The sequence below is a fragment of the Sander vitreus genome, chromosome 11 (genome assembly GCF_031162955.1).
Source record: "Sander vitreus isolate 19-12246 chromosome 11, sanVit1, whole genome shotgun sequence".
Lineage (NCBI taxonomy): Eukaryota > Metazoa > Chordata > Actinopteri > Perciformes > Percidae > Sander > Sander vitreus.
This window is the reverse complement of record NC_135865.1, coordinates 15,544,688-15,570,817: the sequence shown is the minus strand read 5'-3', so window position 1 is coordinate 15,570,817 and position 26,130 is coordinate 15,544,688. Positions and strand designations below refer to the sequence as shown.

General features: G+C 39.4%; 1 protein-coding gene across 1 annotated transcript in view; it reads right to left on the bottom strand.

The window, feature by feature from the left end:
- The window catches only part of myo3b (myosin IIIB), a 56,476-nt gene that overhangs the window by 24,772 nt on the left and 5,574 nt on the right, over positions 1 to 26,130 (bottom strand). The window contains exons 5-23 of the mRNA XM_078262892.1: positions 25,060 to 25,164; positions 24,687 to 24,786; positions 23,952 to 24,028; positions 23,161 to 23,306; positions 17,899 to 17,964; positions 15,520 to 15,675; positions 12,885 to 12,969; positions 12,676 to 12,792; positions 11,689 to 11,793; positions 11,269 to 11,352; positions 10,941 to 11,143; positions 10,766 to 10,864; positions 10,522 to 10,636; positions 10,306 to 10,432; positions 9,536 to 9,746; positions 8,612 to 8,759; positions 7,209 to 7,362; positions 6,915 to 7,003; positions 6,546 to 6,675 (exon numbers count right to left, since the gene is read on the bottom strand). Of these exons, the coding sequence (XP_078119018.1) occupies positions 6,546 to 6,675; positions 6,915 to 7,003; positions 7,209 to 7,362; positions 8,612 to 8,759; positions 9,536 to 9,746; positions 10,306 to 10,432; positions 10,522 to 10,636; positions 10,766 to 10,864; positions 10,941 to 11,143; positions 11,269 to 11,352; positions 11,689 to 11,793; positions 12,676 to 12,792; positions 12,885 to 12,969; positions 15,520 to 15,675; positions 17,899 to 17,964; positions 23,161 to 23,306; positions 23,952 to 24,028; positions 24,687 to 24,786; positions 25,060 to 25,164 (2,317 nt within the window). The remainder of the gene's footprint in view (positions 1 to 6,545; positions 6,676 to 6,914; positions 7,004 to 7,208; positions 7,363 to 8,611; positions 8,760 to 9,535; positions 9,747 to 10,305; positions 10,433 to 10,521; positions 10,637 to 10,765; positions 10,865 to 10,940; positions 11,144 to 11,268; positions 11,353 to 11,688; positions 11,794 to 12,675; positions 12,793 to 12,884; positions 12,970 to 15,519; positions 15,676 to 17,898; positions 17,965 to 23,160; positions 23,307 to 23,951; positions 24,029 to 24,686; positions 24,787 to 25,059; positions 25,165 to 26,130) is intronic.

Genomic DNA, 26,130 nt, shown 5'->3' with positions numbered 1-26,130 from the left:
AGTAAACTATCAAACATGTAGACACAATAAACACTTTGAGGTGATATTCCTTTTTAACATACAAGATATAAGGAAATCAAAGGTACACTACTATTTAAAAAGTAGTGTTCATACTGCAGCACAGTATGAGAGACATTTCAGAGGGAGCCTAAATTTGAGCTGAATCCCATGGACTCAGGAGTGCAGCTGCGTGCACAGCAGTCCAACAGCCCCACACACAGCGGAAAGGATATGAACATAGCATATGCAAGACAGTCTGAACATTTCAAAGTTTCTGCACAAGATGTCCAAATGTTTTCTCTGGCTATATCTTCAGAGGCTAAACTGTGATTAATAGCAGTGAAAGAAGCCTTTGAAGCAGGATTGGTGACATCAAAGTCCTAATCCATGGGTGGCAGGATTTTTATAATGAGTGGGAAGTATCTTAACACATTTCAAAGGGTTTACTCCATGAATAAACAATAGCTGCACAGATGTGCCACACACACCTTTAGAAAAATACGTCTGCAGACACAGGAGGCAGCATTACCCAAGCAGCCGTGTATGGCAAGGAGGAAAACCTTTGTAAGTTTTTTAAGATAAAGCTGAAGTGACAGGCCAACAATTGTTCTAGATTTTCTACCGCACACAGATGAACTTCTAAAATGCAAATATGTAGTCGGCTTCTGCTCTATCATTTCAAGACTCACGTCAGTTCTTAAAGACATGGTCTGACAACGAGCCAAAAACTTAAACACTGGATCAGCGCCTGCCTTTCTCGGAGGACTCTGCACTACCAAGTGTGTTTTAGAAACATCAATCAAACACTGGAGAGATCAAAATCCATTTATGATGGATTCATTAACAGCAAGACCACTTCTAACTTTAGACAAAGAACTTCCTACTTGTGCCAAAGGTTTTAAAGTGAGCCAAAGCAATGTGGGGCACACACGCGCACACACACACACACACACACACACACACACACACACACACACACACACAGAGAGCTGTAGTCAAAACAAGCCAAAACATATGACGTGAGAGTACTTTTAAGCTAGTGATGATACTGCTTTTAGCATATGACATATCTGCTAATATGTATTTATTTATTTATCCACTCATTTATTCTGCCATTAATACATTTAGCATTTGGTGAACAAACTAAATTCAAGATATTTTGTCGCATTAAAATATGCACTTAATAATGTGCTTGAAAGAGTATCCACAGTTTCTGAATCTCAACCTAAAACTAGAAGAAAGGAAAGTGTAAAATATGATAACATGGAAATATGAGCAGTTAATTGCTCATTATGAACACATGTTTGTGAGAGGGCCTTGTGTTTTAGGATCACGGAGACAGATTTTACATCCTCAAATTCCCTTTCGGCACAATCAACATAAAAAAACACACACATGCAAAAAAAAAAAAGTATGATCTTTGAGAACAGGAGCCATTAAACTGTGTCGGGTATATTACCAGCACACAGGCAGGGAGGGCCCCGCTCCAATTAGCCCAGAGTAAAGCTGGATGGATTAATTGGAGTGGGTCTTGTGCAAATGAAGTGTGCTCTCTCCTCTCCCCATTAGTGCTGCTGGGCCAGATCATCTGAGCACATTTGTCATGATGAATTAGCGGCTGCGGGTGGAACGGGCTCATGGAGTGTCACTGTGCTTTCACGCCTCTCACTTCCATGACACCATCAAGGGGAGATGAAGGGGCTGCGCCGTGATGAGAGAAACTATGACAGTTGTACCTAAGCCTTGCAAATGGACACTCACTGCTTTCTTCATGTATTCCTTGGCGGGTCGTATTAATTCATTCTTCTGGCGGGTTTCATACCCCCTCCTGACTAGATGATTAGAGCATGGGTTAATAGTCAGTATCCTCAAAGATTTCCATCTCCTGAGACTTGAAACCAAGGGAACACCTGTGATGTCCGGCCTAAAAGAAGACCTTCTAATTTAGATACAGTGGGAAACTTGTCTAATGATGTGGATTATAATTATTCAAACACAGAGACGAGCAGGACAAAAAAAAAAGACTTGTTCTTTGACAGTGGATTCAGTTTCAGAAGAAGGCCACATATGTTTTAGTTACTGAGGCAGTTTTTACTTTTGTCAATGCTCTTAAATAGACATATGATGAAAATAAAAAAAGAGAGGAGTTTTTAATATAAAAGCTTATTAATTAAAAGAGGAGCAGGTGAGGGGAATATTTCCCATCAGGTCATTCAGTCTTGAGAAACAGGCGGTGGAGGAGCGTCCCACTGATCTTTTCTGCTTCACGCATGTTGCTCTTGGCATAGACTTCCAGGACAAACACAGAGTGAGGCAGAGCAGTGTGTGTGGGGGAGATGTGTGTGTGTGTGTGTGTGTGTGTGTGTGTGTGTGTGTGTGTGTGTGTGTGTGTGTGTGTGTGTGTGTGGGGGGGTGTGGGGGATAGAAAGAAAAAGCCTTCCTTGGCATCTGTGCATTCACTTTGAAAATTAAGCCCAGCAAGAATCCTGTAGGAAAAAAAGCTCAAGCTGGCAGTTGTATTGGGGTTCTATTGACAAGAATAGTCAATGTGCTTGGGATTAAAAAGCAATCCTGCGTTCAATATGACACCTCCCTACATGCTTTTATAAGTGCCAGTGTGCGCCTTGTACTTCAGAAGCTGTGGATCAAGCTGTCGACATGGGGGACAATCAAAGTTGTACGAGAGAGCAGCCTTCCCGAGCTGAGTGAGCAGAGGCTTGCTGGATATCTCCGCCACTCTCCCGCTCTCTTTTTGAAAACATGTGATCTAGAAACTCAACTCAGCAACCAAGCAAATGAGATTAAAGCACCCATAACCCTCCGCCACCCTCCATAACCACCACCATTTATGCCTAGAGATGGCTCCGGGGGCTGTTGATTTAAATGCCATCCACTACTGTCAGAGCAGATCAATCATAAAAAGCATGGTGTAATTGGCTTTTAGTGACACAACACAGTGTTGCATTTATCAAAGGATGTTGTACCATGTGACTTAGGAGAGCAGGCTCCTAGCTATTGATGTGTGGGGCCGTCAAAAATCCCACTGCTGACTCAAAACATTCTCCAATACGACGATTAGGGGAGAAATTGAACAAAAGTATCACTTGGTGAGTGTCTCTTTTGGTAGTGAGAATGTGTGGAAGTCTAGTGAAAGACTGGGGTGTCTGCCCACTGGGATGAAAAAGGCTTCTACTGGGAGAGAACAAAGAGCCAAATGTGTCATATCGCTGGGAGATGCCCGTCATTTCTACACAGGAGGATCTCCTAACATGAAGGGAGATGGAGGGAGATGCAGAGGACGGCAGAATTGCAACTGTGGCTTCATGTGAAGATGTAAAAGCAATGTAAATTGTTCAACATACATGATGGTCTTAAACTTATAAACCCTGATATCCCACAGGAGAATATTTCGGAGCTTGTTTTGTTAACTCACCTAGTGGTACAATTGTAAAATAGGAATAAGAAATGCTTTAAGGGTCAGTATTATACGGCTTATAGTAAAAGTATAGGAAGTACTCCTATCCTTTACTTAAGTAAAAGTAGCAATACCACAACAACAAAAATAAGCTGTTACAAGTAAAAGTTCTGCATCTAAAATCTTTAGTTAGCAGTAAAATGTCAGTGTTATATCACGTATGTCATGTTAATTATTATTACTTATACATTACTGTATAAATGGTATAGCAGATCATAGTGAAGCTGATTTACCTACTTTTTTGCTGCTAGATGGTGCATTATATCACAAGCTAATCATGTTTTTTAGGTAAAATATTAATCTGCGAAGTAACACTAGTAAAAAAACCAAGCACCTTTAAAAAAGTACAGTACTTAAGTAAATGTACCACTGCAAACAAATATACAGTAAAGCCACATCCATTCACAGCATTCAGTTTCCCTTCTTAATGAGACAGATTTAAGTCATGGTTGTCTGCTTTTTATGGCTTTAGGAGTTTTTTTTTTTTAAACACAGATTAACTATCACAATAACAGCATATACATACAAAAAATCTCAGGGAGGATTTTTCTGCCTGATAAAAAAAATAATCAGGCAGAAAAGATTTAAAGATGTTAAATTAAGTCCCCACAGAAAGTTATCTTAAATTGAAGTAATACTATGTTCCAGGTGAAAAAATCTTTGATGCTCCATGAATATGTGAAATGCTCAGCTGGCCTACAGTATATGTACTGATAATCCAAAAACGACAACAAATTTCACCAGTGTAGTGCAGGTCTTGCTCATACCAGTGAATTGTCCTTCTACATATAGCATCCATTATAAAGTGTTGAAACCCTGGCAAAGATAAAATATGTCTTTATACTCCACTGTCTGTGAACTTTTCACAGGGTACACATCACTCTGGACATCCTCCATTGTCATTGTGCTCTGACAAAGGACTGGCAGTCTCGAGGTGCTGTGTGTGTGTGTGTGTGTGTGTGTGTGTGTGTGTGTGTGTGTGTGTGTGTGTGTGTGTGTGTGTGTGTGTGTGTGTGTGTGTGTGTGTGTGTGTGTGTACAGATGTGCTCTGCCCAAGCCCTGCTAGGCCCTACTGAGCTCAGCCAATTCAAACACTGTGATCCCCCTGATCTGGGAAAGGCCCTGGCTCTGATGAATTTGTCCATGCAAATACATCCCATTTCCTCTGACGAAACACCACCATGTCCAAGCCTCAAGGACCCACATTCTGCAAGGCTCAAGTGGACTCTCTATTCACCGCCTGGGAGCTTTATCTTTTCTGGGGGCCCTTCTAGTTTCCTGCTGTTCTCCAAATATGAACTGCATCGATACTCAGACCATCACATTCTCAATCTACCGTGTGGAATAAATGAGTAGTCTACTGAATATTACATAAATGTGGACTGTGTGTCCTTGTTTTAAACCGTTGTTTTTTAAACAAAATATAACATAGAGGAAAAATATGTGGTTTAGAGGAATTGTTCCTGCATCACTGCACTGTTTGTTATGTGTGCCAGCAGAAACATTAACATTCACAGCATGTAAGTGTCTAGTTTGACATCCCAGATCCATTATTTTACTTCCATCACAGTGTCAGGCTGCAGGTCTACGAGAGTGTCCCCTAGTGGTTACACTGTGAGGAGGTGACCCAGAGTGTAAAACCACCCTGCTGTAAACCAGATTTCCATCAGATCCCTCCAGATAATGGTAATTTCACAGATAACAGTAAATCTATAATGTGAAGTAAAATGCAAATTAAATCCCCCCACAAATTTTACCCTGAAGAATAGATTTATAATTTTCCTATGATATACTGTATCTGAATGATAAGCCAGAGCAGAGCGTTTCATAGCTTTTATCTAATGAGATGATCTGCAGTTTTACAAACTGCAATAAGAAAATTGGACCTCCAACTCCAAAGAGCAGATTGCAGTCATACTGCCTTTACATAAACATGCAAAAGAATCTATATAATTACTGTGAGCTTTGGTAGAGCTTTTTAGGATAAAAAGGCTCAAACTGCACAACACAGTAACAGTTTATTTCAGTGACAAATCATCAAATTAATGTGATCCACCGGTCTGAATGGCAGGACACACAAAGTGCAGTAGAGGAAAAAGGAAATAAAGAAGCTTTTAGATCTAACAGACACTATGTCAGCAGCAGTAAACATTTCACCATCTTAGTATCTATTCAGTGCCTTTGTGTGCTGAAATGAAGTGTTCACTGAATTTGTTTTTATAGAGTGTACTCCTCTGAAGCTGTTAATTGCAGAAAGGAAATGGCTGAAGGCTCCCATGTGCACAACCTGCAATTGAAGTTTACAGACACATCACACAGATTTCTACTCAGCTAAGGTGCCTTTTGTGAATTGAAGCTCCTTTTAATGCCACTGGGACTGAAAGAAGGCATTTACAGGTCCCTAAAAAGGAAGTGAATCACATAATGTGGCTTAGCTGAAATAAAGTAGGAAGTGGGAATCTGATAATGTAACACATCTATTAGCATTTCAGCTAAGTCAAGTGACCAGGAGGCCTCAGCCACGGCTAATGACGAGCACATTACTCTACCTTCATTTAACCAACAGAAAAGCGGTGGGAAGAATTTCTTTTGTGTTCTCTAAATACTGTTTCTTCATCCCCTGGGTATTTAGAAACCTTATCATAAAAATATCCCACTGCACCCACAATCTGTAGATAGCATTCAGCAGTGGGAAACCAAGAGGGACAGCTTAGTGAAAATAAAAACAGAGTGCCGTGCAGAGAGCTGAGCCTCTCAAGAGATAATGGAGACTGCAGATTTATCCGAGCACGGCACACAGAGGCTTGAAACGAAGGGGGACCAGGAGATGCCTGGGAGCCGCGTTTTTAAGAAACCCACTTACCTGAACATTTATGGAAGCAGTAGACACAAGCACAATTCACAGAATACCACAGTCAGAACCCTGCATTGTTAACAATAGTTCCTCTAAAAGAAAAGTTTTCATTACCATTTCCATTATGGTTAGCGGGAGAATAATGTTCCTGTTAGTGGCTGAGATGTTTCACATTGCTACAGTATATTTTTCACTGAGGCCTATATCATAGCATACCTGTTTTGGTTAAGGGGCTGGAGAACAGCTGCTGCAAAAGTTTGTTCTCTGATGTTCTCAGAACTACAACGATGTCTGCAGGAAGAGTGTCTCTGTTCTTCCCCAAAAAACCATTCACGTTGTACATTACCTGTCGAGAAGGACACACAACATTACACATAAACTCTAAATGCTACTCACATTTAAAGGAGCCAATCTGATTAGTCTTTACCTCTGATAAGGCCTTATGTTTTTCTGATATCAATGAAATCAAGTGACATTTGTGACAGACATTTAAAAATTTTAACTATTATTAATACACTGGTAAATCTTTTATCACACCAAGGAACAAGGCAGTTTGTTGCACAGATTCATAGACTAATTTGATACCTTTCCTGCATAATGCTGAATCCCAAAACAAAGCTCCACATGTTTTGGTATCCAAAAGTACTTGCAGCGTAAATTGTCCTCAAATTTATCTGTTGGCAGAAAGGCAAAATAGTTAAATATACAAAAAGATGCTTTAAGCAGCACAGGTAGGAACATTTTAAAGTATCTAAGCTGTGTGGCAAGAGCTGCAGCTACATTCAAAGAAGCAGTGACCTTATGAACTCTTATATTCATGTTTCATGATTTTTGTTTGTTTGATGTCTGAGAATGTTGCAGGAGTAGCTCCAGTCTTACCCACTAAGGTCTGGTCAGTGGCCTGAGGGAAGCGACTCTCCTCGTCCATCAGGGACAGCAGACCCATGGGCTTCTGCAGGAACATGTCCAGGATGGGCCTGTTGTCCTCGTAGTCCACCAGGCTGGCATCCACCCCCTCGCTCTGGTATTCCATCTAATTAGAACCAGTGAATGTAGAACAATCTAGTTAATGATTTCTCTAAATGACCCAATTAAACAATCTGGGCTAAATATTATTTTTTGCATGTTTGGGGGTAAAAAAAAAAGAGTTTCTAATCAACAAAACCAAACAGCTGCAGTCGGCGGAGTGTGTCTATTGCTGAAGTTTACAGCGTAATAGAGGGTTTTACTGAATGCATAAAACAGAACAGCTCTGAACTAACAAATAGAGCCACTTACTTATTCATAATTTATTTCACTTTGCAAATAACCCCGAGTCTTATCATATTATTGCATCTATTTAATTTTGGATCAAAAAGTTCTTTTAAATATATATTTTACTAATAAAGTGGAACCAATGGATCTAAACTGTCCTCATGTTTTAGTCATTAACTCAGAATAATCAGTTTCTGTGTATAGCGAACTAGAAACCAAATAAAAATCCCTTTTCCACAGAGCACCAGCCCTTCATCAGGGCCAGCTCGCACTTGTTTGTAGAAGAGAAACTTTTCCACAGGCTTACAGGCCTTATTTTCAATTATCTGCTGTGATTCATTTGTAAACGGTAAATGTTGCTTCCAGTTCTGGTCCTGGAGAAAGCTGGAAAATATAAATCAATGAGCAGAGTATTATCAGATTTCATGTGTGAAATCCTGCCTCAATAAATTATCTCATTTGTATTTTATTTTGTGTATTCTTCAGTGCATGTGTTGCTGTATGCATTTAAATGTAAAGCAGATAACTTAGTAATAAAACGTGCTACAGTAAATTCATAAATTTGCCCTTCTTTACCTAGTTTTTCCTTTTAAAAGGACTGTTGCAAAGTTAAAACTACACAGACCAAAAGGCATGATAGCAAACTGGTTCTTGATTAATGTCTATTCATTTCCATCAAGAAAAAAAAAAGACCTCTCGCACTTCAGGGTAAACAACTTCATTAAATCAATTAAGAGTGTGATTTGGTGGTGCGTAATGGTATAAGCAATCCTTTACACATCGCATCCCGGCTAAAAGCAAAATGTTCATCTGGAGAGCATCTCTGCCCTGATGGATTCGAAAACACAAATAATACTAAAATGACTGACTTCTCTAAGTGTTTTAAAGGGATTGTTTATACACAGTATTATTGCTGAGGAGTGTGGATGCATTCATTCCAAGCACATCACATGACATGAATAACCATGATGTACTGTATTTGCACAGACATACTATATCAATAACCTCCCTCTATATGTCAAACGTACCTGTTCAAGGGCAAAAATGTGCTGGTTGAAGTAAAACTGGATCTGCTCGTTTGCGATGTTGATGCACAGTTGTTCAAATGAGTTCTTCTTGAAGTTTTCAAATCCAAATATGTCCAGGATTCCTACATTCATGACGCTCTCTGCGGCACTTCAAAGGAGGAAAAAGGGGACAAACAAACTTTTTCTTCTATGTTACAGAACAAGCAAATCCCCAGCAGGCATATTAATTGATAAAACTTTAATGATAATCCAAGCTCAACCCAAATACAGAGTCCTGTAGTCTGATGAGAAATCATAAACATCAGCTTTCGGAAAGTCAGAGCTTCTTAAATGGGTTCATTTCAATCTCTATTGATTTAACCTTGAGTCATTTTCAATATCTGCACAAACAATACTTATTTCTAAGACACAGCATGAAGACTTAACACCCTGAATTTCATATTCAGTGCTTGGAGCTGTTACTTTTCATGATCAGTCATTACCCGCTGTATGTAGAGGTCACCTTTAGCCTGTGCTACTGGGTTGTTAACGGCAATAAGGAAACAGCAAAGATGACTGGAATGCGGACAGGAACTCTGGCTTTTATACGACTCCTTGACAGTCAACGCTCATATTTATCATGGAATTCTTTTGGATCAATGAACAGCCTCTTTGCAGTCTCTCTGAAGTCTTTTTAATCATCTGAACATTATTTTCTCTGCACGCAACTCTGTATCAAAAATTTATTACAACTTTTTTTGCTCTCCTTTTGCTTGTCTTGTGCTTGTCCATTGATATTCTCCTCTGCATGTTTGCGTCTATCTCTACAGACTTCCATAAAGGTCATCAGCTTTGCAGAAACTCTGCGCAATCGCTCAAGATAATCGAAGAAGAGAGAGAAACAGTGAAAGTCCACACAGATCTTCACCATCGGCACACGCTCACCAGATATTCATGTCAGGCTGCAGCAGGGAGTTGATGCGGTTGACTATCCAGCTGAAGAGGCGTCCGTACAAGGCCTTGGACATTGCATCTCGGACGTCAGCGGCTTTGTCCACGGTGTTGGTGCGGATGATGGTCTCGCCCCTGGTGACCACACACTGGGAGGTCAGCGCCTCCTGGAGTTCCTCAGTGCCGATGCTGAGAAGAGATGCAGCTGAGAGAAAAGACGAGAGAGTTAATCAGTTTGATAATCAGGAGCTCATCTACCTTAATCATTAGCATAAAAATAATCCCCAGCAATCTCTTACTGTGGATGTCTTTCAGCTTCTTTACATGTTTTATGTAAATGGCAAGGGGTTCTGTGCTTTCAGATATATTATAGTTACTTCTTACAGAAAATGTTCCCCTATTTTCTGGGTAACAAGCCATGATTGATAGATTGTTTATTTTGCACATACAAGTGTCCACAAAGTCACAACATGTGTCACAAAGTAACAATTACACAAAACATAAATCATTACTTTACAAAAAAACCTAACACAGAGACCTGTGAACACAATTCTCAAAAGGGTTTCCTACTACAGAGTGCAGTCCTTAAATCATCACACAAGGAGGATTAAAACATAGAATAGCTTCCTTTTTTAATCGCATCTAAATCACATTTACAAACTATTTTTTCTTCAGGGAGACCATTAAATCTATCTGTTTCTTTGGCTAAAAGAAGAGCATCGCTGAGTATTACAAAACACATCACCTAATGTATTGTATCTCACCGTTCTCTAAGGCCGCTGAGTTAGGCACGTCACTCTTATCAGTCTGGTGTTGGGACGTGATGGAAGCAAATTCAATATTGCCGGTGTTCAAAATGGCTGAGAGAATTCTGTAAACAGAGTTGACCTCCTAAAAAAAAAAACGAGAAGAAAAAATACAAATATTATAGCATTTCATTCATCTGCGACCAAATACTGTATTTGATAGTATTAAAGTACCTCTTCAGTAAAGCCAATATTTCGGAAGCACTCCTGAATTGCGTCAAACTGCTCCGTGTACAGTTTGCTGGAGACAATGTCTTGCATCACTTTGCGGTGTTGGCTGTCAATGTACCTGCAGATGCAATCATGAGTATTAATGATGTTGGATCATGATGTCCCATCATGTTGGAGCTGATGCTCCAACATGATGGGAATGGAAAGATGTATTCTGAACATGTCAAAGTCAAACTGCTGTGCTAACCTGGGAGGTGTCCTGTCTGGTAGCCTGTAAGTCTTCAGCTTGTCTTGGTGGTAAAGCCCAGCGTATATGTAGTAAAATATGTGGAAGTTTTTCTCCCCGCTGAAAGAAAACAAACAGAGCAGTCAGAAGTGTGACAAAGAGAACTCCAGTCAGACCAAGCCAAACCAGCACATACATAGCCTGTTTGATGACCCTCGACTTCTCCAGCAGGTTCTCGGATATCTTGGCCCCGATGACCGCTCCAGTGGGTGTGAACTTCATCTCCAGGTATTTGCCAAAGCGACTGGAGTTGTCATTGATAGCTGTGCAGGCATTTCCAAAGGCCTCTACAAGGGGGTTCACCTGCAAGATCTTCTCTCGCAGCGTCCGATTGTTAGCCTGAGAGCAACATGTTTCTTTAATAAACCATAATTATTATAGAACTATACTTTGACATTCTTTCAGTATTCAACATAAGTATTAACCAATTTAACAATAAAAGGATGGCCGCACAGCTACTATACCTTTCCCAAGAAGGTAAGATGTTGAACAATCAAATGAGCGCTCTCTGTTTTCCCCGCACCACTCTCCCCGCTGATTATGATACACTAAAATAAAAGGAAACAAAATCTAGTGTCTAAAACATCAAACAAGGAACATTTACATTATATCACATACTTTTCCCTTTTTTTAACCATGTAAAAGTCTTGTAGAGAATGAAATCTATTTTTCAAGACAGATGTCACCGCTTTTGTTAAAAAGTGAGTACATATGCTACAAAGTTTATTCAACCTCTATAGGAAATAAAGCTAGATGTGATCAAAAAGGTGTAGAACAAACATTTCAGTAAATTGTTTAACATAATTTTCTTTGCAGATTTCCATCATCATTTTATCTGTTAGACAATCTGAGTCTCCATTCATCAAATGTTTTTTGGGTAGTACCTGGTCTTTGCAGAACGTCACCATGCCTCGGTAGGCTGCATCTGCAGTAGCAAAGATGTGTGGAGGGTTGTCAGCCCGCTTTACACCGTGGTACAGCTTAGAGAACTAAGAGAAGGCACATACAAAAGGCACATTATTTTCAATTTTACAGATTTTTACAAAAAAGATCCAAGATTTGAGTTATGTTATAATTATGCAAACTCAATTTTCACCTGTTTGTTATTATTTACATTAAACACTAACTCTAAAGGTGTGAACACACCATGAGTCTACAGCCATGCTCTGTGAGGCTGTGTTTTAGCTGAATGATAATGTTAGTGTGCTACAATTGCTAACATGCTTATGTTTAGCAGTTTACCATGTTCACCATTTTAGTTTAGCATGTTAGTATGCTAAGTATGCTAATATTTGCTTATAAGCACTAAACACAAGGTAAAACTGAGGCTGATGGGAATGTAATTAGTTTCACAGGTATTTGGTCATAAACCGAAATATTGGACAAACTTGAAATTTTGACTTGATGGTGCTAGATGAGGGATCATCATCAGTTATCATAATTCCCAAGGGGATCATATACAGGATGTCTGCTCCAAATGTCAGGACAATCCATCTAATAGCTCGGGATAATTCACTAAAAACAAATAATGTCAACCTCATGGTTGTGCTAAAGAAAAAGCCAGAGGATGATGATAATCTATTAAATAATATTAAAAGTGGTGGACCGGACGACTGAATGACATTGCTATCCCTCGAGACGTGCCACTAGTATGAAAATAAATAAATAATGTGTTTGTGTTGAAAGCAGTATTATATATATTTGTCTTACATTTTAGTTATATGTATCGTTATTCTCTTATTCTGATTTTTAGCTGTTTTAATATTTAAAATAAACACTGATTCACACTGACTTTAAAAAGAAGCCCTACATCACTTCCTTTTTGATTGGGAAACCACTGGGAACATTTGTGTGACTGGTCCATAACCAACCTGGGGAGAATAGATGCTGAGATTCTGGAAAGGATTGAGAGCAATGAGGATGTCACCAACGTAAGTGTACACCTGCAGCTCATCATACCGCTTCTGGAGATGGCTGATTATTGTCTCCTAAAGAGAAGAAAAGAAAAACACACATAGCATCAAGAGCATTGTGCCTTTGACTGATCAATACATGATGAAATGAACATATTACACCTTACCTCATCTAAGAACTCCAGGTTTACCAGATCATCATCAGGACAGCTCTCTATTATGAGGGTTTTATGAGTATTGATCCGCTCCTGCCTGTATGAAGCCAAGCACATGATAATGCCTCAGAAAGCTGTAAAGTGACCTCCAAATGAGAAACAGTAGTTTGACTGGCTGGTGTAAGACCCAGTCACTTCCAAGGTTTGTGTGAAGCCCTTAAAGCTCTCCCAGGGGACACATCTCCCATTATCACAGGCTGTGATTGCACTTCATCTGTGTTTTGACCTATCACTCTCCAAAGAGCCCCTGTGGGCAGAGGTCAACACGGAGCCAGCTGCCTCCAAGGGACTGTGGAAAACCTCAGGGGACACCAGAGAGTGTGTGAAAGAGGGCTGTGTCTGTGAGTGCCTACGGCTTTACACATGTGTGTAGAAAGGATAAGGTTGGTGATATTCTATACTTGTCTTATTTTCATCAAATCCAATGAAAAGACCCAAACCAACACTGAATTGAACCTACAAACATGTATTGTCTGTGTAGCCAAAGCCTGATATAGCTTATTCATCTGTCAAAGAGCTCAATTATTGTCAAAACATATCAAAACAACAACAATGAGCCAAACAGTTACACTGGGTGTCAATATGATGAACATGTAGTTTGGTTTGAGTCAATCGAGCATTCACTGTCCTACTGCTCTCAATATTCAGCAGGATTGGGTTGCATCATCTATTCGTAAATCCATCACTACATTTGTGTATAAAGTCCTTCCTACGTTAGAAATTATTAGCTAGTTTTAATTTATTAAATCTGGTAGGACCAATAAAGGCTTAAGTAAACAGAAAGTCCCCGTACAGCACAAACCGAAGCATTACTGCCAAAAATAACAGTTTTGAATAACAGTGCCGGAAAAAACAAACAAAGCGACCTGCGGGGAAAAGGTAAAACAGATTCAACTTTTGGAGAAACGCAACCCGACATCACGCTGCGATGGCTAATGATGTAACTGGCGATCAGACAAAATACAACGGCGTGTAACGTTATGTTTCACGTATAGTCACTCAATATGGCCTTGTGCACCAGTTTGGAAACCACCATTTTGATAGACCTGCCATTCTTGCAGCATGGCTAAATGCTAGCACCATGGGCAACACAATGGAAACTGAAACGAGCGACACAATACCACCGATTGTGTATTAATCCTCAACTGAAAAATGATTTACTCCTATTTGAGTAATGTTTGCTAAAAAAATGACTTTGTTACTTTAAAAAAATTAAACTACATACTTGTTTTAAAGATGTATGTCTTCACTAGGAATAAATGGGCTTGGGGCTAAGTGCCACAGTGTAGGGAAGTCAGAAAGTAGTTAAAGACAGATTAACAAATTGTTGGCTTTTGTCTTTTCATGGGATTTGTTGACAATTAAGATAAAAATAGAAAACACCATCAATGTCTTTTACTGTTGGTATGTATGGCAACTACTGAAAAAGCATCCGAACACTTCTTGTTACTTCTCAAAAAAATAAAATATCTCATTCACAAGCTGTATCTATATTCTATTACAATAAATAATCAATCGTATAATGAAAAAAAATATTCAAGCTTCAGGTTAGGAACCGTTTCCTCCTCTGCCGTTGTATTCATTTTGTATTCTGAATATAGTGTAAATTCAACAGTGCAGAAATAAAAGCTGCATGCTCAATATGTGGTCCCTCTAAGTCATCATGTCCCTTTGGAGAAGGACTTGAAACCTCTAGCCTCTACCTCTCTGCTTTGAAGTAAATCACACTATTCCACCTACGGCAGCTACTTTTAAGTTCTCTGTCTTTATTCTTATCTGGAGTCATTGTGTGCTGATCTGTGGCATGAGAGGCTAAACCAGGCGAGCCCAGTTTTCGCCCTACAAGCTCCTAATCCCATTATCCACTTCCACTGTGGACAGGAATTCGGGATCACACTCTGCACACTCTCGGGAGTAAACAGAGCTGGCACAACATCAAGACTCTCAGTCAAGGGCAGGTTCAGCGAACTCCTCCGTCTGGGTAAACTATTCATATTTACACATTTTAGGATTTAAACTCCTGCAATCACTGTCCCTGCCTCTTCATATCTATCTATTTATTCCAAGCAACTTGTACAGTAGCTATTTTAAAATCTGTGAAGAAAATAACCCAACTTATCTTATTCAAAACCAAGCAAAAAGAAGGTAGTACAGTTGAAATGTCACTTATTTTCAAAGGTATATCAATCTTGAACATAATTTTTGCTCCATCATTGGTTTAATCAAATGGGTGGGAAAGTGCTTTGTACTAAGGACTCCCCATCAGATGGTTGCTCCATCCACTGGCCTAAATGGAGTTTATTAATCTAAGGTTAGTCAGCACAATCACTCCCCTGAATTAGTCACACTCCCCTAACTTCTCTCTAATCACATACTGTAATGTCCATTACTGGGTGTCATCATCATCACTGTGTGTAAGAAGATGAGACCCTGCCCCCTACTGGACAGAAAGAATATCACCACTCAGTCGGTGCCCATCTGCAGCAACACAGATCTCCAGTGACAGCACACAAATGAAGCAACTAGCTTTGTCATTGCAGCATTTTATTTACCCTGCAATTTTAGAATGTAATATAAAGGGACTTACTTGGTTTTGGTTTTGCAGCACAGTTCTTGCTGCTCCTGGATGAGAGCAGCTAACTGCTGTGGTAGTACCACATCTTTGCCGTGGGCCTGCTTGATGAAGGGATGCTCTAGGAGGTGCGTCACAGATGGACGTGCTTCAAAATCCTTAATCAGACACCTTACAATCACAAAAATAGAGAAAGCTTTAAACACTTACAGACAGACATAGCCTCCAACATTGTCTATCTGTTATTTATCTTAAAATCAGAATGAATTAAACCACTGAGGAGAAACTGTCTCCTCACCTGAACATGACAGAACGCTGGTTTGTCTGGATCAGTACTGACAGACATCTGGTAGGGAGCTTCTTGTGTTCTTAAGTCTGGGGTCACTAATCTATCATTCTCTGTCTAAATACCACATGGTCACTATCACCATGCCGCCCCCCCCCCCGAGTCCAAACAAGCCCTGCAATGGCACAGCAGTAAGTCCTATCTGTGATGTGCAGTGTTTGCCAATAGGTGATGTCTCTTTGTGATACTGCCCCATGCCCACAATTCAGCATCATTTAGATGCTGATATAAATGGTTGCAAAATATTGACTGTTAAGCACCACTCACCCAGGGGAACAAAATTGGCTTTCATTTCTGACAGTTTTGATATATTGTGAAACAAAAACTATGAAAATAAAACACTTTAAATTCCCACCTGAACGCAACGATTCATCCATCAACAATTCATCCATCAACAATTCACTTTTGTACTGTTCAATTACTTGTTCAGCTAAAGACTTTAAACGTCTGAATGTGTGCGTGAGCACTACAACACCAACAATTGCAGGCAGAGGCGAGATAGGAGAAAAACACCAATCTAATTCCTACCACTTAATCTACACTGGAATTCTGTTTCTTTTATCAGTTTGTTTGGCTCTGAAAGTTAATTCCATGAATTCATTAGCGTCAGGACATTAAGCAGAGGTTGCTGCTATTAGCAGGGTTGTGCTGGCGGGATGCTGAACGGCAGGCCACTTTGTCACAGAAGTCAGCTTCCTGGCTGCACAAGTGCAGACACTGGTGATGGATTTATTATCACCACACACACACACACACACACACACACACACACACACACACACACACACACACACACACACACACACACACACACACACACACACACAGGGCTGAAAAGGCTTCACAAAGCTTGATAACATTGTCCAGCCTCCCAACATTAAACTCTGCTGGGCTTTGTTCAGGGAGATTATTTCTGATATGCTATCACATAATCCATTAACACAGATTACAGACTTGCAATCCAAAAAGTAGCCAATGAACACCATTGCAATTACACTTGTAAAAAGTAGAAAAAACTAATATCACTACAATGTGTGTTGGCTGTTTAAGGGGTAATATGCCTTGACTCTGTCCTGACCAGTCAATAACTCAAGTGACACAAAAAAAGCCAACAGGCCTTCAAAACTGATGGTCTATTTGTTTTTTCAATTACTCCTTTTCAGTTAATGCATTTCAATGCAAACCTAAGACAAAAATGTTAGCTGGAAACCAAGCCCACACAAATAATTCTCCAGACAAATTGAATTTCATTTTCTCATTATGGTTCAGCCTCACACACCTCTGTGCGGTATATATTAAGGTTGTATATTCTGAGCAACCATTACGAGCCACCCCTGACATTATTAGCTTTGCACAGTGAAGGAAATGATAAGTTATGGGCCTCAGATAGAACTGATAACTCAGGTGAATTAGCTTGTTCCTCTGCGGCAGATTTACACAAATGAAAGTCAATGAACAGGAAGACAAGAGGGTTTCTAGAATCTGGCTATAAAATATCAATTTCAATTCCCTTTATGTTTACATGCACATTACTGCCTGCTGACAATGTACTAAAGCTAATGGTAAGCTCTTCCTGATAAAAAAAAAAAAGTTATCTCAATGTACGTTTTATCATTTCATGCTGGACAAATGCTATATATATATATATATAAAAGAAATTGGCTTACAATATGTTCAAGAGTAGCTGCTCAGTAATGTGAATGTGTATCATCTTAAGTACTGCATATAGCATCAACAGCAGATGTTCAACATTGCTTTTCAGTCACAGATTCAAGCAGATTTAAAAGTAAATTGGTGTTGTAAATGATATACAGGCCGCATTTGTATGTACATTTAATGTTTGATGTTGAACTTTTCTTATTTCATATTTATTATATTTTACTGTGGTTCAGTTATTATTTGCAATAATTTGTTTCCCAGTGACAACAGTTCAAATTTCATATTCATATTTAGTAAGTAATATATATATATATATATTATAAAAATCAGAATCAGCTTCAGTTCATCAGAATAGGTCGGTTGACAGGTTGAAGTTAGAGGACACTTACTGGCCGATGAAATGGCAAAAACTTCTGCACCACTGCTCTGGATGTCGTAATGAAGGGGAGGGATTTCTGAAAAAAATCACACATACAAAAGTCAGCATAGTATTTAAAAAAAAAAATTGACTTCATTAAATGCATTCAAATGACATCATGATCATCGCTGAAAATGAACGACTTTAAACTCGTCTCCTGAGTAAGTTGACAAATGATCGCTGGCAAGCAGAGTGTGACCGTCAGACTCCTGTGAGAGTTTTTGGTCCGAGGACGAGCTGGTCGGGGTCCAGGTCTGTGGCAGCCACAGAAAAAGTGACAAATGGTAACAGCTCCTCCACTGTCTGGCAGCAAGCATCTGCCATTGGGAGCCAAAAGTTATGGGAGCTAGTTATACCTCAGTCAGCAGCATTTATGGAGGCCATCTATAATGAGGCTAATACTTTTCAAGTGCGCACGATGACAGTAGGCAGTTCTGTATGAGGAGCCAAGGCTGGACGGGCCTGAGTACAGTCATCTTCAGAGGGAGCTGCAGGTCTGACAGCTGGAGGCTGAGCCTTTTGTCACTGTCAGACAAACAGTGTCAGACCTGGTCGAGACATTTATTAACTGCATTAATTAGTTCACACGTGTTGTTTCACAAAGCTGACAGACAGGTAGAATATGAAATCCTTTGTGTAAAAGTAAATGCATGAATTTGGTTCATTTTGTTTATCACAAACCAGAGGTGGATGCAGCTACACATTAAACGACAACATACTTAACATCTTTTTTTCAATTTTTTTTGGAAAGGAGGAGAGAACGTTGGGGTGCAAAATCTGTCATTTTCCGCCGCACTAAGTTAGTAGAGTCTTTGATAAGGATTCAGACAGGCAATCCTTTCCAAAGTGCAGATCAAAGCCAGTAACTGACTGCTTCAATACAACCTCTAATATGAGCCTGAAGACACGTTCTCGCCTTGATGTTGTAGCATACTGCTTATACATTAGAAAGTCAATATAGCAGCACACTGCTGATAACACTGTCAAATGCCCTCATTGTGCTTAGCAAATTCAGGCAGTTTTTTCTTTCAGCATTTGTGAGAGTGCTGGCTCATATTGTAAACACAAATGGCTTATTCAAATCTAGGTCCAGGCAGAGCATGTACTGTCAGACGTTACTCAGTGTGGATTGAGGCAAAATCACAGAGGTGTCAGCAGCACTTGACAGCTGTAACTAAGCCATGAAGGAAGACAAAAATCAGGCCAATGCAATATTTGAATACGTCATATGTAGAATTTATTTATTTAATTCTTCCCCTTCCCATATGTAGCAAAAATGTTTTTTCATTCAAGAAATTCTTTAAGTGGGACACTTAAACTTTTACTGCTCCACTTTATTCAATATTTTCAGTGCTCACTTACTTAGAATCTGTCCAACAGCTCTCTATTTTCACATAGAATCATTATCGAGACATACTGTAAATATCTCTGTCTTTGCCAGATCTCCACAGTCTTCAAAGTCCACTATACCAGACAACATAAAAGTGATTCAATTACCAAAACAAGGCAACAATGTTAAGTTGTTTCTTTTTAGTTATGAAGGAAAATCACTGAATATACTGTACATCTATCTTAAAATGACCTTGTGAATAACTGGTGAATGATTCATGTATATCTTTGTTTGTTGGCCTGTTTTCAGCAAAAAGAGAGAATTAGTGTCTTAAAGCAGAAACATCAGGCTTAACAGAGAATAACTACAAGGGTCCAAAATAAAGACTTATTCAGCGAATGGGCCACCCGCTTAAAATTTCAGCTCATCCATCACTGTAGCCAGAGCACCAGCACTTCTTTGCTCATACATGCATGAACACACAGAACTACTGCTATATTTATCATGTCTCTGGCGGCCACATCGCCAAACGCTGCCATCCTGGACACCACACAGAGCAGTAAAATACCATCATCAAAGACGGAGATGTTTAAGCCTTTAATCATTATTGGAAAAATCCTCCAAAACACACTTTTGTATACATGAAATGGAGATGTAGACAATCAAAGGCATGCCCATGAAATTTTATATGGACATGTAGAGGACATGGACATGTCAGGTCCCCAGACAATGAATCCTAATGATTTAGACGATCTGCTGACTTAATGACATTTGTCTTTTTGAGTGAAATGTTTTGTGGACTACTGGATGGACCGCATTCAGATATTCATGAAATGTAATAATATTGAGGATTTCTTAACTAGTATTTTTTTTTTAATTCTAATTTGCTCAATATTTTGGTTTATGACCAAATACATGCAAAACTAATGACATTCCCATCAGCCTCAGTTGTACTTTGCGTTTTGACATATTTACCTTAGCGCTGCTAGCATGGCTGTAGACTCCTAGTATTGTTGATGAATAAAAGATTTGTGAACAACAATTTTGCCTGGAGAGGATTTAAAAATACATGTCAAGCAAATGCAAACAAATCTGCAATTTATATATCTGCATATTGTAGTTCAGTAATGCATGGATTTAACGTATCATTCAACACAAAGGCAAGAAATAACTTTAGTCCCAACTTGATTTTTCACCCCTTGAAAAGATTTCATTCTGTGTCAGAAACACCAGAAACTGCACTGATATCCCTCACCCTTGGCTGTTCTGCTCCACAGATTTTAACTCAGGCTTTTTCACTGACGAGCTGTCTCTTACAGGCACACTGGTCAGGATTTCTCTCCCTGAGTCTCATGATTTGATTAGCCTTTGTTGCTTTTGACAAGCCATCATTTACCTCTGTCTTTCATCTCGCTTGTTCTGGTCTCCGCTCAGACAGATACACATACTTTTAAATATGTGGCTAATATCTACAGGGATCTGGCCGAATAAACACAACCTTGGGATGTCTTTGCCAATTGCCTCTAACCTTTACAACGCATTTTACATACACTTTGGTTTGACTTTACATGGACACTCAAGGCCTGTTCAGCATAGAGGGCACTGGTGCAAGCAATTACTCTTACCGCATATTAAATATCACAGAGCATCTTTGTCTTGAGCATAATTCATTTTGCCGTTGATGATTTAACAACTTTACCCTCTGACATGCTCAGTTGCCTTTATTCATGGTCACCATAGATATCACATATTTGTCATACACACTGTAACACACTCAGTTGCAATTAATCATAAAGAACAAATTCATAAAATCCTTGAATTTATCTTAAAATTAAAAAAATATATATCAGAATGATCTACCTGGGATTTAAAATATGCATGCATCGGTGGTATGTCACAGCTCATAAAGTATCAGATATTTCTGAAGCACAAACAGACCACGCATCAAGGTGACCCTAATTCACGGAGCTCATCTAACAGATATCAGAGCTCCTCTTATCGTTTATAGCCGGCTGGGATGAGAAGCATTTTCACCTGTGCAGGTTTTCCTTAGCACAAGCAAAACTGTGACATAATGGCTATCTGCTGCTAGCCCCTGTAGTCAAAGTGGTGATAGTGTATAGAGTATTTATTTGGTCGTCACCAGGAGCCATTCAATCTTCAGCTTGACAAGGGAAAATTCTTACAGTGGTATTCTCAGAAGAAAAAAGTAATCATGGACAGGTGAAATAGTACAATGACAGAGAGCTGACCACACACTGCTTGAATATGTAAGAAAATGTATAGCATGATTCAAAACTGGGGTGAATTTTTCTCGTATATGGAATATAATCTTGTATTATATGTTATATATTTATTGTTTACTATCTAGATGTGTTTAGCGAGGAGGGATGATAAGGTGGATGATACAAGATTAACAACATGACAGTGAACCCTTTAGAGCCTGGAAATGCATTACTGTGTGCAACTGTAAAATATCCGAATGATTAAAATGCTTATTGCATGTTTTAGTGCTTGTATGGTTTCATAAAACATGTACTACCCAAGGACAATACTTCCCTGGTAATGGTTTATTACGTATTAAATAGAGAAAAACAATCTGGAACTTTGCAATGATCAAAACCGGTGAAGATGAATCTCTCTGATTTCATCATGCATCACTCTCACCGCCACTAAAACCCCAAAGATGAAACACATTTCCCTTTTTAGAAAGTAACTCATACAGGAGTCATAATTTACACCACTTTCCTCATGATTTTGTCTGCTGAACAGCAGTGATGGGAAAATATATTTGAGATAAATGACATGTTAACAGAATCATTTCATGGTTCAACACATTTGCTGTGATATATACCACAACCGCCAAGCCTTTAAGGTCCCAATTCATATCAAAAGGGCAAAATATCTATTTTGATTCAAACAGAGACAGAGGAATGTCAGTTAAAAGATATATGTCCAATTCTATCAACATCCTAGTTATCCCCAAAGTCAAAGAGTCTAAGTAATGAGATCTGCAGTAATGAAATAGGATTGGACATTGACATGGGAAATGCATATGCCCCCTCTTATTATGGCTGCTGTTGGATAAGGAAACATGCTTGCTACTTGACAGAAACCACTTATCCAGTTTCAGGTAGCTTTTTTAAAATGTTCTCAAACCTACAACCCCTAAGCTACATCCACTCCTCCAAAAAGGTGACGTGTTATAAGGTGCATATCTGAGAAAAACCTAATTCTGAATTAGTAGCATTCATTTTACTGAGTCGCTCTTGTAATTATTTTAAATTCTGGATGAATTTGGTGCTAATGAAATGCTGCGTTAGCTCTGTAATTCCTGCCGCACAAGTCACCCATGTTCCTCCTCTGGCTTGGTAGGGAGGAGATAACATTGTGACGGGGAGGAGGTGACAGCCTCATCTCAATGTGAATGGAGCTAATCACCAATGCAAATTGCAATCAGAAGGGCATATCTCTACCTAACTGAGAGATAATTGCGCAATTGTGCTGATAACAAAAGGTCAACCGCGTGTAGCCACTAAGCTCTCAAATGATCATCAGACACACACCGTCTCCAGCAGTGAATATTTTTACAGATTGAATCACTGCATTCATTTTAAGGCCAAACACTACTACATCTGATTATTTAGCAGATGCTGTCTTTCAGATAGGAAAAATGAAAATGCAATAGCAACAAGAAACATTGATCAAACCACAAATATCCAGTTTTCTGTTTCTAAATTTTCAAATTGTCAAGAAAGCCATTGTTATTTTTTTCTTTTCATCACCTCTACTGTCAAATTCAGTTTGCCCATTGTCCTCCTGACATAATGGAAAGCTGTTTTTGAGCACGCTTGTGTGGGCAGCCTCCAGCTGTGTGGTAGGAGCGCCCTCTAGTGGACTCACCGTGGGATTTTGAAGAGGGCTTTAACTGGATGCATCTCAGCCAGTGGGGGATCTCCGTCTGCCAGCTCGATGGCTGTGATGCCGAGCGACCACACATCACAGCGAGCGTCGTAGGAGTAGTCATACTGCTGTTCACAGGCTATGACCTGGCAATACAACACAACAGTGAACACTGAATTCACTACTACCTGAACATTGTGTCAGATTGTTGAAATAAAGCACTTTCTTAATATCACCTTAGAGAAATTAAGTAATAATCTGAAGAAAATTATGTTCAAAAGGATCATAAAGCTCAACTTGACTTCCAGTTATAGCACTCTCTTACTTGCTGCCTAAAATCCGGCAGAGATACAAACATCTATATTTATGGACTATTTAAACACTAAAAAGGACACTTCAGCTGCTGGTGCTACGAGCCTCTCTTTTCCACAGTCAATAATTATAACTGACATTACATTTTACAGCTGAGTTTATTCTAAGCGCCCCTGAGGTCCTTTCCTACCAGCCCAATCACCACAGCTCATTTCTGCCAAAGAGTAAGCCGAGGGGCCACAGCCTCCCAGCTATTAACCTTGAGGCGACCGCAAGAGCTGCACCCGTGGAGGGGAATACACAATGACACAGGGGGAGAGTCACACCGAAATATCTGAGCTTCCCTCCCTTTCTCTTTGTGGCACATACAGTATAAGAGACTTTGCTCATTTTAAATGTTAAATTAGGCACAAAAACATGTGTGCTGTTTAACTGTTTGCATTTGTATACAGTAAACAGCATTGGCATTGGTCTCTGACCTCAGGAGCCATCCAAAACGGAGTCCCAACTGATGTGTTCCTCCGCAATCGTGCACTGGTCAGCTGAGCTGAAACACCTAAAAAAAACAAAAGTAATATTGAATCACCTCTAATAGTAATTCAGATTTAGATATTAGTATGTTTATCAGTGTGAATTTGCTCAGAATAAAAATACAATTTGTGATAGAGACTAAATGAAAATGAAATAATCAATAAATCCTTGCATATAATTTAGTGTGGCAACCTGCCAAGCAGCAATAATAATGGGCTATAATCATTTCAAATTATGTAGGACAGATTTTTATCAGCATGAGTCCACTTCATCTCCATGACACAGAGGATATAAACATGCCTAGGGGTGACTCAAAGTCATTTGCCATAACAGCTTTCTTTTAATATGCAAAGGATCAAATAATGCAATTTAAATGAGCAATAATAGCCTTGGGTTAAGGCTACGGTCCATGAAATAAAAAGATGTTATGGTGAGCAAGGGACTAAAGTGTGGAGCACATAAAATGATTTATCCTGTGCTTGTGTTCGCCTTCACAAACAGCGTTGCAGGGATGTGCTGCTGATACTTCCCATAGATCAGTCAAATACCAAAAATACCTTATTTATCTGACAATGCACTTCAGAGAAAAGATAAAGCCGAGAGACATTTCTCAGACCTTGATCCATTTGTCTCTTTCCAGAAGTCCCTGAATTGGCTAAATTGCCTCTTTCAAAGACCATTACCAAAGTCAACCAGTTTGACTCCTCCCTCAGTTGTCAGGAGGATGTTGTTGCCTTTGACGTCACGATGGATAATCCGGTTGCTGTGCAAATGCTGAAGACCCTTTTAAGTTAGAGGACAAAAAACACAAGGTGCTCATCATGAATCATCATCAAAATATTAGTCATTTGTCATTAGTATAAATTAGAATATGATGCATCAAGAGGTTATGCAGTACAAACTATATGAAAGAACTCCCACAGCTGTTCAGAAGTAGGGACATTCATTAACGTCTGCCATACTTCCTCTGCTGAAAATGAATGCTCAGCACGTTCTCTGCATGTTTGCATCCCACCTCCTCCCTAACATTAGCAGCTTTGCAGCGGGCCATCTTACCAAGAGGGCACTGTATAAGATGTATGAGATAACGGGCTCCTGCAGACACTGGCCTCGCATGAGTAGGCCTTTGATGAGTTCTGTGACAGAGCCGCCATTGCACAGCTGGTAGGGAGACAGAGAAATTCCAGTGACTCGTCCATCACTCAACACTCTAGATTATGATTCATGGGGAGAGGTAGCCCACACACACACAAGTCAGAGGAAGCAATGCAGCATCACATGGTAGCATGATAGCATCAACATTCATGTAGATGGGTTATTGTGACAAACTGAGGCCCCACTACTTAGGTATTTAATTTCAATTAAGCAACCAAGTTTTGAATATTTTGGGGCTCACAGACACACAAATGCAGTATTTGGACATGCAAGAGTTAAAGGTACCCTGTGGAGTTGTCTAGAAAACAAATAGTTATGTTTACATTCAGATTGTCTTCTTGCAACATTCAGAAACATTCAAGCTGTTTCTTCCTCATAAGAGATTTGCAATTTTTAAATATTTTGTTCATTTACATCCAGATACATCAGTTAGCAGTCTTGTTCTTTCTTGCCATTTCCTAGCACATAACTAGATTTTCCGCTGCATTCTTGGCAAGTCTTTGAGGTACATGCCAGTTTTATTTAGCATTACATGCTAACAAACAATGAGATGTTTCCAGCCGACGAAAAATATCCTAAAACATTAGTCAACTCTCCTTGGCATTTAGTTTGACGTGATTGTCTTCTTCTTCCTTGTTACAACTTTTGTGCACTGCGTATTTGCAATACTTCCCTCTGCAGTTTCAGAAATGGATGGCGTTAGCCGCATGCTCGTAAATATACTAGTAGAGCATGATATATTACATACAAAGTAACTATATTTCTGTAAGTCGACTTACAACACCCTGTATAACTGCGTCAATCTCACCCAAGCCTGTTTCTATTTTTTGCTGCTATTTTTAACGCTACATGAACATAACTAGCAAGCTAGCTATGTAGAAAGATGACATCTGATTCTGATTGGTCAATTGTTTTTTGAACCTTGGAAAACAACCTTCAATGGCACAAAACAATAAATCAAAAGACGGGCAG